This window comes from Rhipicephalus sanguineus, chromosome 6 (assembly GCF_013339695.2).
Source record: "Rhipicephalus sanguineus isolate Rsan-2018 chromosome 6, BIME_Rsan_1.4, whole genome shotgun sequence".
NCBI lineage: Eukaryota > Metazoa > Arthropoda > Arachnida > Ixodida > Ixodidae > Rhipicephalus > Rhipicephalus sanguineus.
In genome coordinates, this window is record NC_051181.1 from 36,336,757 (window position 1) to 36,352,161 (window position 15,405).

Consider the following 15,405-nt stretch of genomic DNA (forward strand, 5'->3'; position numbering starts at 1 on the left):
AGACATTTTAGCGGCACTCATGTAGTTATTACTGAACACTGCTTTCCTTACGTGCCGTGCGACGCTTGAAACGAGCTATCAGCAGCGTTTCTGGAAGAGACGGCGTCCGCCGATGAATCGCTGTCGCACTTTCTCGCTACCGATAGGCCTAGACGTCACGAGCCTCTGCGGAGAGCGCGTTTTGCTGTCGAGCCGACTTGCAGAACAGAAGCTGCGTCGGCACCGTGCATGGCATCGTGGCTTACTCCGAACGCACGCGCGAGCGCTATTTATTCAGCGGAATAATTCTTGGTCCAAGATTGCGACTTTATTGGCAGCCCCAAGATCGAGCTGCACATGTTCTGACGCGCCGGCGGTGCGATTGCCGGTGATAGACGCCCCCAAACCAGAGACTTTGGCGCAAATTTCGTCGATATTATCAGGATGGCGCAGTAAATACAATTTGGCGCACTTTGGCGCAGTTGGCGCAGGAGTGGAATCACTGGTTTAATGTACTTCAGTAAACGAAGTTAGTGTTCAGGAATCATGGATAAGATTTCACTGATCCAGCAGCAGAGCCGCCTAAGCCCCACTCACCCAATTTGGCAAGTGCAGCCACACCGCCCTCAGGCTCCTTGCCGGCCATCTCTTTCCGGAAGTCGCCCATGAAGAGCATGAAGGCCGTACCAGGGCGCTTAGGCTTGTTTGCATCTCGTGCTGGCTTGTACACCGCCATCTGTAAAGATTCACCATGACACGCAACTTAACTGCTGCCAATAGGCACACCAAAACTGGATTGTTTACTACATCCCGCATTCACTGCTTCTGGTACATCATTCTTGTGGTATCCGAATTACAGTTTTCAGTAGAGCTGGCTATCGGTGACAACCATAGAAGGCGGTATAGTCATGCAAGGATACCAGTCATAGCAAACTATTAGCTAGCGGTAGGCAACGTTAGTCTTTCCCTCATTCATGCCAGTCCTCATCCATCTACCATGCGTCTCTAGTCACATTGCATGGTGCTACTGCTTCACAACTCCACTTGCACCATTCTCTTAGTCATTCTTGTAGCATTGCTGCCACTTCATAATGATATTTCCCAACTACTCGGTTCCTTCTGTAGTTCGTTCCCAGATCAGAGTACTTGTCCCTTCCTCATTCTACCACCTTTGGTTAGTTTGCATGCTGCTTACTCATTTCAGTCTACCTGCATCCAGGCTCAGGAGGAAACATTAAGGCTCATTTCATTTTCGTAATTGTTCTGAAAGTAGCTTTAGCCATCAGTACTACAACTGCAGTAGAACACGGAGAATTCTAACTCTGTTAAATAAAAATTTATGGCGGTCCTGCTACTTTCAGTGTAAATTCTACCGGATTATTTGAATAGCCTGCAGGGCTGTATCCGGATAATTTGTAGATTCCCTCAGACAGCAGGATGCGATAGCCTCACGGCAATGGGCATCTCGGAGGTCGCAGTAGTTGGTTGAGTGGCAAAGCGGTTTTCACTTGCTGCTTTGGATGTGGCCTGCGTTGCATCCTTGCCATTCTTCCATTGTTTCGCTGCCGGAAGCTGCATTGGCAATAATGTGCAGTGGTGTGCACACAGCTGTTTACCATGTGCAAGCATAATGCCAATGTAAAAGGCAACAATGCTGCAGGAGGAGATGTGCCTCATCAAGGACAACTCGCCGAGGAAGAACACAAGGTGCCCTTGTCTAAGCTCTCCATTTGTGAAAAAAGGGGGCCCAGGCGAAGGTGGAAATTTGTCAAAGCAATCGATCATCTGTTTCCCAACCTACCCAGAAGCTGAAGCCAATTTGATGAGGTGGGTACAAAATGCTAACGCCACTTCCCGTGAACAGCCCTATCCTTCAGAAAAGGCCAATGAGCTGGCACTGCATCTGAGCCACGAAGAATTTGTGTGCAGATAGGGTTGGTTCGCCCATATCAAGCAATGAAACAGCCTCAGCTACTCGACGGTGTGCAGAGAAAGCTGCAGCAAAATGGACAAACGCCACTGACTGGCAAAAGCACGTATTGGGTCCATCACTAAGACAGTTCTATGTGCAGAATTTCAATGAAGACACTTTAGCTTGTAAGATGCTTCCCACTAAACTACCAAGGGGAGAGCTGTCTCGAGAAGGAAGCAGTGAAAGGACAAAATTACCGTCCTGAATGTTGCGAGCATGTCCGGAAGCAGCAGCCTTCTGCTGCTTGTGTTTGGCAAAGCGGAGAAGCTTTTTAACGCTTCGAGAATGCACTGAGAGATGGAGTCATCTGCAAACTTGATGGAAAGGCCCGAACAATGGCAGCAACATTCGAGGAACACATGCTATTCTCTACTGGGAGTTTGCTGCTGGAGGACAGAAAGTTATCTTTATTAGGAATAACCGCCCGGTTCACAATTACATCAGGAACCTAAAAGCCATAAATCCTTGCCTTCCATACAAATATTCAGACTGGATCTCTGCTTATGGAACGTGGGGCGAAGCTGGAGATGAGGAATATTTAGCACCGTCACCAGTTGAAGCGAACTCTACTTCGCAATGACATGGCAGGCAGCGCTCCATTGATCTTCTTTGAGCGATTTTCGTAACTGTCCATGCCTGGAAGAAGCTGAAATGTCCCGAAGGATTGCTTTTAACACAGAAGGTTTTGAAAACAACAGTGAAAAGACCAGGATTCCTGCCTAGATGATGACTCGATGTGTGCCTGGACCACTGAATCCAGTAAAGAATGCAGCAATGGAATACTCGAATGCAGAAACAGGTTTTCAGATTCTACGCTGATGTGCCCAATGAAATCAAGGAGAGTCAGCAATGATAACCAACGGAGTCAGAGATGATAACGAACCCGCCAATTTTTCTTTATCCCACAGTTACTCCATAGAAGCACATGCATTTCTGAACTTTGTGTAACAAAGTGGCAGTGGGAGACACCCTTGCAATAACCAATTTCCCCTGCTGACCACCTAGAGAGATTTCGCTCCAAATCTTCCAAGGTTGCTCCGCCGCAGTCTCGGCACGAAGCGGCATCACACGCATGGCGCGCATGTAGCCCCTGGGACAGTGTGCGCTTGAACACGAAGAGAGCAGGGCCCGCGTCCCTCGAGCGGGCGATCTTGCCGCTGCAGGAATGTCCTCCTCCCTTCAAACCTCCACCTGTGGATGCCACCAGGCCGGCTTTTGCGCTGGCAGCGCCACTCTTTGGTTACTGCAGAAGTCTCTGCACTTTACTTCGTTAAACTGACACCAGGTGACACCACGAAGAAAGGAACTGTAGCACTGCTGTACCTTTCCGTGTCTTTTTGTCTGTTCTCTTTGCCACGACGCAATTGTGTTGTTTGCTTTTCGTTTTCAATGCTGTGAATGTGCGCTGACAGCACCTATGTCCCTGCATCCAGTCACTTCGGTGAATCATTCCAAGGATGAATGTCTCGACAGAGAAACGTAAACTCTAGCATTTGCATACAAACTGCATACCGCTCATCAAGCCTCTTGACAAAGGAATTATTAACCATGTGAAGTGTTCCTACCAGCATAGACTTATCCACAAACTGCCTCTGAATACTCGTCTTCAGAGAGAAACTAAGGTGGACATTTTTCAACCAGTTGAGACACTTGAAGCGTTCTGGCGGGAAATAAGTGCTGACATTACACTCAAACCTCATTATAACAAAGTCTCATCTGCCACGAAAATAACTTCGTTATATCCGAAAATTCGTTATAAACGTTTATTTTTAACACTGTAGCTATGACAAAACTATTCTTCATTTACTTCGTTATAACCGATAATTCGTTATATCCGTGTTCGTTATAACGAGGTTTGAGTGTATTATGAACTGCTTCGGCAAGGCCTGGATCACAAAAGAGGCTCAGGCTGTAAAAACTGAAAGTGGAGAGCAGGAGCATTCAGGCCCGCCCGAATCGTCGAAGCTTGTGTTTCACTACATACCAACGGAGCCGTCCCAGAAAACGTGCAGCTCTGTGATTTTTTTTTTGTATGCCGACAACTGCGCCGTCACTACCAAGGAGATGTCGGGTGAAAAGTGTCCGAGATCACGGTGACGACAATGGATCTTTGGATGTTGACTCATCATGCACTCTGCCTTCTGTGAAGGAAGTGCTGGATGCCGCTGACGTTTTGCACCACGTCACAGGCTTGGCAGATGATCACGAAGCAGTGTTGCGTTCCTTTATGTCCTATGGACGTTGTGTTGGCATCGCTCACTAACAAGCAACAGAGCAAAATAAAGCAGTTTTTTGCCGCTAAATAAATGTTTTAGGTGAGGTCAGTTCCCCCTTGTTTAAGTTGTGCATTTCTTTTTTGAATTTTCATGTTGAAACTGCACGTAACAAAAGCCTCTTAGTAACAGAAATTGTCAGGACTTTGTTGATTTCTTTAAATCCAGGTTAAATGTACGTGAAAAGAATTACGCAGAGCAAGTGCAACTCCTTATTGCATGCCACCACAATTATCCTGCTCTCTGCAACTGCAAAAACCCAAGCATATGCAGTTCCAGAAACCTTGGTTTAATGAAAAGCTGTCATCAACACGTCATTATGATAGCACCACTGAAAGACTTTGACAATTAAGCAATACTACTCTGTTGATGCATCCCAGGAGAGGACATAGCCAGCACAGCACTGAATGAAAGCCACTCACCTCGCGCTTGTATCGCTCACGGTCCCTCGCGGCAGCGCTGAGGAAAGGTTGCTTGTCTTCGTCTGACATTGTGTTCCACTTTCCGGCACATTCTTTGCCAAAATCGCCAATCTGCAAAAGGAGTACATACCGCCATGTTACCCTTTGTGTGCAGCCGCACGGGTACAAAAGAAATACTACCACATCTTTGGGCAGACAAGGCAATTTCTGTATGGTGTTATTCAATCATGGAGAGGATTGCCTGCTCGCTAGGAAGTCCGAATAAACAAACTTATCTCTGTTCAGCAAGCAGCTAGCTTGTGAATGCAGTGCTGTAACATTTTTATGGTACATTAAAAGAAGAACAGAATGAGAACATGAATTGGTTACATTCAGCCAGACATACATTGAAGCTTGATAAGCAGATAAAAATAAGCAGCGATATATTCCAGAGGTAGCAAAATATGGTTTCGAAAGTGTTTGCAAAGCACCATAGTGGCATCAACTTCTGGTACGTCTAAGCCTGGAAGAACACAGTGCAGAGGAACAGGGTCATAAAGACTTCAAAGGCCAAAAACCAAGAGTTGTACAAGACTTTCATGTCTCTGGCAAAGGTTTTTCAAGGACACAGAGCAGCATCCCAAGTAGTAAATATTACCATACAAATGTTTTCCCAACAGAATGTATAGTTATACAGTAGAACCCCGCTGATACGTTTTTGAAGGGACTGTAGGAAATAAACGTAAGAGACGGGAAACGTAAGAGCCGAAAAACAGGAAAAACGGCAGAATATTTAGTGGTACAGAATTTTATTTCAATTGTTATGAGCAGCACGAAAATTGGCGCGCTCAGCCGCGATCTAGTCGATGGATAGAAATGCGGAGCTTAGGACGGCCTTATCCACAGAAATGTAATCAACGTATGTGATTTTTTAACACCAACAGCTGTAGGCATGAAAGAACTAAGCACACGCAATCACGACCGGCGCGGCGAGTCCGACCGCGAACCGCACGCACGACCGTGCGAGCTCCAACCAGCTCGAACTCCTCCCGTTCTCCGACAAATAACGATGATGATGAGTCTACGCCAACGCGATAGCAGAAGTGAATGCCAATCTCGAAGGCCTTGCTTTCGCAAGCAATTACGTCATACACGCCATGTTTGTGCAATGCAAATCTCAGAGGCTATGCTTTTGTCAATAGTAAATGCCAATCTCGAAGGCCTTGCTTTCGCGAGCAGTTACGTCATAGACGCCATCCTTGCAATTTGAATCTCGAAGGCCATGCTTTTCTTTGCATCAATTGAAAGATTCTGTTGCTTGCGCCTCTCATGCGGCTAATATTACGGCGAAACAAGGCCAAGCTGCGTGAAAATGCACCATGGCCGCTCTCTTTGGTAGCCACTCGGTCGGCTCCGGGCGCACTTCGCGACGTATCATACGGGAACGGTCCGACAGTTACGACGTAACAGCGGGGTTCCCAATACATTGTATCCTATGGGAGCTATGCCGGGACCGGCGGAAAACGACGTAACAGCCGGGAAAACGCAGCAGTGAGGAACGTAACAGCGGGGTTCTACTGTATTGCAAAAGAAACACAGAAATTAACAATCAGAAATGACCAGTTCTCGTTTCTTGAAGTTCCTAACACATAAAAAAAGTTCGGAACATTGATATGTTTATTCTTAATGGTAGGTACACATTTTCATATATTATTTTTTCTGCTCCCATTTTACTTTTTCGGGTCTTTGGCAAACCTTTCTTCACCATGAGGGGGACGCCATATGATGCTTCAGCTTTTTCTCAGTAGTGATCTACTGAAGCAGCCGAAATGGCAATGGCTGCTTCAAGTTCCATTTTTATTTCTTTGTAATTTTCAAAATTTCATTCGCGAATACTTTTTGACTGTCTAGAGTCATCAAGCTGTTCCGTTTCTGAGCTTCAATATGAAGTGGATATGACATGGGCTCACGTTAGTATGGACAGCTGCTAAGCAAATGTTCACTATGTACACACAACCTCTTCATGTTACAGTGGGAGCATGGTCAACATCTTCAATCAGAACTGTTTACTTTTGGTACCTCGCTAACACAATATTTTTCTTTTAACATAGGCTGCATGAGGTCAGCGGATGTTCAACTAGTTGCTGTTTATAATAGCAAATATCAAGTACGATATAAACCAGACTAAGGTTGACCCCGCCGTTCAGGTAGCCAAAAAACAAAGAAAAAAGAAATCACCAGAATGCATTTATTTTCGAATCGGCACCACTCACCCATCGCCAAAAGCACCCTCATCTACAATAGGAGCTGGTCTTATTCATCGGAAGAAGAATTACTGTCTTCTGAAAACAAGCGTTTGTCCCTGGCCGCCTCTCACATGGCCTCATCTTCCATGTTATTGAACGAGATGCTGATGCGACATTTTATAAAAGAATTTTCCTCCATGGCATCTGGCAAAGAACGCCAGGTGGAAAGCACCTAGCCGCAGACGATTGCAAGCGGAAGCCTCTATGGGGGCCCGTCGGCGTCTTCGGGTTGTTGCCGGACATGCCCTCCGGGTACTCCAGCTGCACTTGGTCCTTAAAAGGCTTGGTCAACACGATGTCAGGCAGCTGGAGGGTGGATGTCGTACCCCCTCGCATGACGACGAGGTCTGTTTTTCCATTGCCGAGTGCACATTTCACAGCTTCGGTCACTTGACTACGAAATGCATCCAAAACCAGCATACTGTGGGGACGCAGCAGTGCGCCTGGCTGGTTCCAGACCACTCGTATCCATTGGAGTTTCATGGACTCATCCATGTAGCCTTTTTCGTCAACACCAGACAGGAAGGCTTCCTTCGGCATTGTTGATATTTTTGAAGACGACTAAGGGTGGCAGCTTTCTGCCGTGCAAGCCAGCATGACAGTGAAGCACAAGTGCTCGTTGCCAATGGACAAGAGCTTCACATCCTTGGTTCCGTGATCGTGGTACACAAAGGCACGTCAAACCCCACGGGGGTCTCATTAGCATTGCCAATTTGCTCCACCATGAAGTTATTCTCCCACTGAAGCCTGATCACAAAGCGCTGGAAGTTCACAAGCTTGTCCTCAAACTCCTCCAACAACTTTTCCTTGCAAGATGGATAAGTGCCAGTGGAAAGAAAATTCTTTGCGTCTCATGAATCTATGCACCCGTGAGCTCTGTGCACAGAACTCTTCTTCTGAGAGCCCAGTTTCTTGCATGAGCTCCACGGCTTTGCAGTGAATGGTATTTGTGGTCACTGGCAGCGAGTGCGCACGAACTTCCTGCACAAAATCCACGAGCATATCTTCAAGCTGTGGATGAACCGCATTATGCCCACAAAACTACGTTTTCTGCTGGTTGCACTTTTGCAGGTTGCCATTCTGCGCTCTCCAACAGCCCACGCTTTTTTCTGAAATGCCAGAGTGGAGCGCTGAGTGGCCATGCTGCTGTTCAGTACTTCTTCATGCCCCCTACTCATATTCAATAAGCACTAAAAAAATCAAATGCAACGCTGATCGAAGTGGAAAACTCGGAACAGAGCGCAAGCAGAGCAGGAGCACAAAAAAAAAAAAAAAAAGTGACACGAAAACAAACATGCCTGCCATTGGATTTGGACATGGCCGAGTGTTGCTTTTGACCAACGTGCATGCCACGTGTTGCCAGACAATGGGTGACTGTAGCTTTGTGTTTTAATGAAAGAACCTTGACTTGCATTCCGGTTTACATGGTAAGCATAAGGAACTTCACTTTATGCACCGCTTGTTCAGCAGTGAGAAAGGAGAAAGCAGCGTAAGTACCGGAGTAATAATAATAATAATAATATCTGCGGTTTAACGTCCCAAAACCACGATATGATTAAGAGAGACGCCGTAGTGGAGGGCTCCAGAAATTTTGACCACATGGGGTTCTTTAATGTGCACCTAAATCTAAGTACACGGGCCCCAAACATTTCTGCCTCCATCGACAATGCAGCCGCCGCGGCCAGGATTCGATCCCGCGACCTTCAGGTCAGCAGTCGAGGTAAGTACTGGAGGTACAGTCAAGTTGTCGAGAGGAAACGTGAGAGAAGAACAGTGGTGGAATGCAAAGCCCAACAGGTGGGTAAATGCAACGAATGATTGGGCAAGGCACGAGGAAAGCAGCACAAACACGGGAGCCTAGGTGAGCATCACCGAGTGCCAACACAGGCCTTCGCAATGATAGCACTAAACACACAAAAACTGTGTTGGAAACATCCACGATACTTGAAATACGAGCGCGTAAATTAAACAGGGACTTGGGAAGACAAGTCCCTGTTTAAGTTACACGCTCGCATTTCAAGTATCATGCATCACCAACTCACCCAATCAGCCATTTCGACAAGAAACATCCAGGACATTGTTGTATTGGGTGATGTTCACGAGCCCTCGCACCCAACTTTTTGAAATGTTCCACTGGCTTTTGGAAAGGCAAGGCACCTGAAGGGCTACGTTTCTGCAGCTTATCGATGCCACACTACCTCAGATGTAACGCCACCTCTATGTGCCATGGGCCACAAGTACAACCCCACTTTTATTGCAGATTCCACACAGAGGATGGCCTTCAAACTTTTGGAAATGATTTATCTCCAAATTTGGATCGCGCATTTTCTTGTGCATAACCCACACAAAGTATACAGACAATTTGGAGCTAAAGTCCGGGTGCGTGTCATATACAAATTTTGGTGCGCAAGTTGGCTTCACAGCACTGCATCATGGTGATGCAAGGCAGGCAGCTGTATGGCAATACGTGCAGCCTTTTTTTAAAATTTTTATTTTATTTTGAGGTTTGTAGTCGGAGGTGCGGGTTATATGCGAAAAAACACGATATGCGGCGAGGCGCAAACAAAATGTACGTTGGCGTACCTGCCAACCTGAGGACCTTGATACTCGGGAGAATCGGAGGGGGGGGGGGGTCAGTACGAAACAAGCGAGGGGGACAGGGCAAAAGTAAACTCGCGCACGTTTTCATTTAGCGTTTTTCAGGGCCGCAATGTCATGGCACTGACGAACTGCGGCGTAAACTTTTGCGTGTACGACACTTCCTACGCATAATGGTACAGTGCAGCACGGGAAGGGGGGGGGTCTACTTCTGTTATCGCCGCTTCCTCGCTGATAACACAGCGGAAGCGTAAATAACAAAGGCTACACGCAAACGCGGCGCTCCTGAGATTAAAGGCAGCACGAGATTGAGGAGAGTCCCGCGGCCGCCTTGAAAAGTCGGTGGGGTTCCTCCCCCCCCCAAGGCCGGAAAAAAAAATAAACTTTAGAAGCGCTGTCCATTAACATTTTCTTTTCCCGATAGCCTCTGTGTGTCTCTTTGTGTTGGCGCTTCTTTGCGCTTGTTAAGATGTTTTAAGGTCAGTCATCACCAGCTAGCCCAAATTTCTGCACTGAATAGCATGAACCTGACACATTCATTTGCCGTACGATCGGCTTTTAAAAAACGCGTAGTCGTCAATGCCAAAGCTGCATCCAAGGCGCACGTTTCGCGTGCGTCCGCGAGCACCACTAACGACATCGTACTCAAGTGCCACCGAACGCATTCAAGTTTTATTAAATACACTCCGCATTATTTCCGCTGGTCATGTTACGACTTCGCCGACAGGAACCGGCCCGCGGCGTCATCGCGCGAGTCCCCGCTCTTTCAACCGACGCGGCCCTCAATCGCCTCGTTGCCGGCGAGACACCCGACGGCTGGAACTTCTCGAAAGGTACGACGTTGTCCATTAGAGATAAGGAGCGTGTCACGCTACTTCCCCCGATCGGATCTTCACGTTGAAAGGCGCGGTTGAAAGCTCTTGGAAAAAGTATCACTTCAGGGTGCAGACGAGACGCCCGTTACACGGTTGCGCACGAGTACAGTGTTCGCACGAGCAAACTCGAATCACCAGCACGTGACGCCTAGTACGGAGACCATCACAAAACACGCGCGAGCAGTGCCTCGCGGTGGAGAGCTTTTCTACCAGGCGCCGCGGAAAAGCTCTGGCCACCGCCCCGCTTCACGTGCCGACCGCCACCACCGGCGCAGCAGCTGCGAGTAGCCTGTGAGCACCGCGCGTACGCAGGGGCCCCGCCGGCGTGTTTACAAGGGGCGGCCGCGAGACGCGCACAAAATAAAGGCCTGCAGCGGCGGCTCTCTCTGCCGCCCCTTGGACAGCGCTGAACTAGCAGACGAAGGACGCTCGTCCGTCACTTCACGTCCCTGCCGAACTTTCGCGCGTTCTGTCGTGACTGGCAGCTGAAACACGGTGAGAATAAGGTCTCCGAGCAGTGCACGTCAATATTTTAATCTGCAACCTCCGTGTCAGCCAATGCATCAATCCCATCAGGTTACGGAGCGCATCGAGCAACTCATGCAGCCAAAGCGCGTTCGTGACTGTGACGCGTAGCGGACACGGTACGGTATTACGGTCACTGCTAAAACACCCCAATGTCCGAATGCTTCGATGGTTACAAGTTGTCACGCACTATGTCACGCCGTGCACGTTGTCGGCTAATCTGCCGCCGGGAGCCTCCGCTATTCACCGGCCAAAGTCCACAGGGGGCACTAACATTACGACAAAGCCGCGAAAGCGGAATCACCCACCAACGGACTACATACGCTAACGTGTCACTGACTTGCGAAGAGCTACCGATAGAACTGCGGAAGCGCCCTGCCGATGTACAGCAAAGTGCTCCGCCGCTCACTTGACTTGGACGGCCACTTGTCAGGGTGCACTAAGCCACGCATTCTTCCCTCCGACTCTCTTTATTGCGAGATCATCACACGGTGCGACCCAGATTTCAGAAAGCCGTGGCAGAAAACACCACGTGATCTTCGAGCCCCCGTTCATGACGAGGGGAGGAAGGTGCGACCAGCCCCATCTACGAGTTCTTAGCTGGGCTTTATGGCGAAACAGCGGGAACGAGCAAAACAACAACATCACAATAATTTAGGCAACGTCGTCGGGCGTTCACCTTCACTGTACAACCGAAAGGCAAACGACCGTGGATACCTTGGCCGTTATTGTCGTGGCAGGCCGGCTCGGGCAGTGTCAACCTCCGAAACACGCCGTACCGAAAATCGAGCATCGGCTGGCACGGAGTCGAGTAGTCTAATCGGACCCATCACCCACTCCACGATTAGTTGGCCACTCGACGACAAGCGTACCCCGCCACGGTGGTCTAGTGGTTATGGTGCTCGACTGCTGACCCGAAGGTCGCGGGATCGAATCCCGGCCGCGGCGGCTGCATTTTCGACGGAGGCGGAAATGTTTGAGGCCCGTGTACCTAGATTTAGGTGCACGTTAAAGAACCCCAGGTGGTCGAAATTCCCGGAGCCCTCCACTACGGCGTCTCTCATAATCATATCGTGGTTCTGGGACGTTAAACCCCAGATATTATTATTATTACGACAAGCGTAATATATATATATCAGGGGGGATCAGTCACTCCCGGCGGTCCGCAAACTTTAGGAGCAGCGAGTAGAAGCTGCATTCAGTTCAACGCACGCATACAACTGTAAGGAGCCTTGCGTAAATGCATTTGGAATTTCGATCACGACAACGAACGTTCCTGCTTCAACGACGATTACTTCAGCGTATACCGCACCCCCACCCCAACAAATATGCTATGTTGTCGTGCCTGCAAGTAAAGTTTTATTATTGATAACAATAACAAAAAAAGCGCCGATTACACACTGGACACGCACCGCAGTAAAAGTTGCAACCTCCTAGCTAAAAAAGACGAAAAAACAAAAAAAGCCCCGGACTTTTTTTTCGAGTCGACCCGCAACGGCAGTAAACCAGACTGCGTGTAGCACCGTTTTGAAGCAATACAAGAATCACCTCACGTGTGAAATATTGAGAGAGAGCAATTGCGTCAGCATCCAATCCACCGATCTGTCGGATAAGGAGCCCATCTAGATACGGACTACCCAGCTACGTACAATCTTTCATCGGCTTACCGCATGGGCGTACGCATCGAGTGATCCGTGTATTTTCGGAAAAATCGTACATCGATAGTCTGCGCTCGTGTTTCGTCATCTTTCGCACAGCTCACCTCGACGAAGTTTAAAAACGACATTAACTTTCGATGCGACTTAAAAGTTGCACTGAATCAAAGGGCCGATCATGCATGCCCCTCCGTTAAACGCTACTACGCCGATCCCCAAAAGCATTGCTTTTTTTTTTCTCTCTCTCTCTTTTGTCCGGAGAGAGAAAGCGACAAAAATTTCTTTTTTGAAAGTTTACCGATGCTCGACACGCACCACATAATACGTAGTCGTTCATTGGAGCTGTCTCGCCCTCCCGCATCGGGCAGGGCGAACTTCACCGACGCCTCCACCACTTGACCAAATGCATTGTCTGTGAGCGAGGCTTTCTTCTCTTTATACTTTACTTTTTCTTTATACGGCGCTGGTTACGTCGCCTCCATCCAAAAGCTGCGAAGGAGCGGGCAGCTAGCTACACAGAAGAGCCCGAGAAAAAGGAAAAGAACAACGAAAAAAAAAGGGAGAAAAAGAAACGCGCAGCTCGCCAGACGCGCGGGGTGAGAGTAGAGAGGCCAGCGAGGGAGACGGCGAGCGGCCATGTTTCTTCTCCCCGGGAGGGCAGGCGCAGCAGACGGCCATTCTCACCTCCCTCCTCGGCATCGACCGCTGCAATCGCCCCCCTCCCCCCTCCCCCCTTGTACTGCGCGCCTCTCTTCGTGGAAACCCCCGCTGCCGCACGAGGAAAATCGGCCCGCGCACATGCCAGCGCTTGTGACGCCACCAGATCGGGTGCAGGCAGGTGGTGGCGGCGGCGGCTACGTACGCACGTAGCCGGTGCACACATATTCCCCCGCACACAAACCACGCTACGAGCGTGTCCGACGAGAAGATGCAAATGACCCCCACGCTTGTATCGCCGCGTCCACCCTTCTTCCTCGCGCGCCGTTCTTGTTTGCTTCGCTGACGTCACTCGCCATCGATTGCGCGCCGCCGAGGGGGGAAACTTAATGTACGCACATAACGCCGCCATTGCCCCGCGTTGTTCTGCGCTCACTGATGAACGTCGCACGGGGCCCGGTGTAAAAGCGCGTTGCTCCCATCGTCGCAACGTGCTCGCCTTCCGAGCACTTCGAGCAGCTTCCGAGGCACGACAGCGACGAAAGCATGTTCGACAGTGCATGTCGCCGCTAAATAAAAGTGTTCGGTTACAGATAATTCCCAATTACCGCGACACATTAATGACAGCCGCTACTCTTGATACAGTAGTGCCCACGTATTATTCCTTCCGTGTACAGGTGACAAGAAGCAATAACAAACCCTGCTTGCTGATGGGCAGCTGCTTCGCGAGAAAGAAATAGCTGTAAATACCGTAAGCATACGGAAAGAAAAGGAGGGGGGGGGGACGGGCTGGTACGGATAAAACCAGTTGCGACACTTTTCCAGTGTCACAGCCCAAACCAAAAGAACGCAGCCCACGGCCAATAAAACGGATCCGCATACAGCTTACTATTAATGCCACTTCGCGCGTGGAAACAACGGTCAAATTTCTTAACGGCACGTTCAACGTAAACAGAGCGCCAGCGAGGCAGTGCACTGCCCGCCAAAGTTATTTCCGGGCACTCGCACCTTTTTTTAAAGGGCGACAGGTTAACGGAAATCTTTCTGTTGCACTCCCGACACTAGAACTGCTGCGCCAATAAAAAAATAATTATAAATAAGCACACAAACGGAACCCGATCGACCAGACACAACTTCAGAATCGCCTCCGAAGGCCGATTACTTGCACACCACGTCATTTGCGGACATTACCGCCTAGGCTGCCGAACCCTAACGTTGAATGCGTAGATTACTGTCACGCATACACGAAGTGCCATGGCGCAAACTACGGACTGCCACAAAATTCCCTCGTGAGTGAAATGTACCCTAGGTCAGCCTGCAAGTTTTCTCCTGCCAGCAAAGCGGACCTCAGAGCATATTACGTGGCAATAGGTGGCAGAGGAGCCTCCTACTGCGAGTAGGAAGCCTCACCTTCTGCTCGCAGTCCCTTTCATTCTTTAAGGCGGGATGCATAAAGCTGTCTATTTCCCAGAGCCATCAAAGAGCGAGACCTGCGGTTTCGAATTAAAACCTCGGCCCGACGCCAGTTACCTCTAACGAAGCCTCTAACGAATGAATATTTTATCTTTCTGATTGGTCGTTATTTCTTACATCGCTACTTGGCTCTTTTGCACGACTTCTCCGGAAGAGCACCGGTCCAAAGCATTTGATTACGTCGGCAGCTACAGCGACCACGCCACGTTCGCTCGTGATGCTATGACGCAAACCCCATCAAGTTATGTCAGTGCGCAGCAAAACAAGAACGTTTTTTTTTTTTTTGCATTCGGAAGCGCCTACCCGAGCCGCAAGGGCGTGTTCAAAAACAGCGAGCGGGTAGTACGTGGGTAGCTGCTTGTTGCCCCATTGAGATAACACAGTAGTCTTTAATCTACGGACGTATACCGCTAGGAACCCGCGCAACCGTCTAGCCCGTTGTTAAAAAGCGGCGAAAATTTAACGCCAATTCCTGAACGGGGAGAAAAACGCGGCCACAGTGTCGTCGCGACGGATGCACTTGTCCGACGTCATTCAGACCGTGCGCAGCGAACGGTGACGTCATACAATGGATCCTGTCGGCTACCATGGCCGCCTTTTCGTTGGCCTAATATGACCGGGTGCTTCACATATCATGTGAGCTGCATAAACGCCGGATCACTAGGAGATTAAGGAAGCATTTATCTTTTAT

General features: G+C 49.1%; 1 protein-coding gene across 1 annotated transcript in view; it reads right to left on the reverse strand.

Annotated features, from left to right (window-relative positions):
• LOC119395697 (high mobility group protein DSP1-like) overlaps positions 1–15,405 on the reverse strand; it is a 52,020-nt gene that overhangs the window by 13,113 nt on the left and 23,502 nt on the right. The window contains 2 exon segments of the mRNA XM_049416751.1: positions 577–715; positions 4,647–4,757. Of these exon segments, the coding sequence (XP_049272708.1) occupies positions 577–715; positions 4,647–4,757 (250 nt within the window).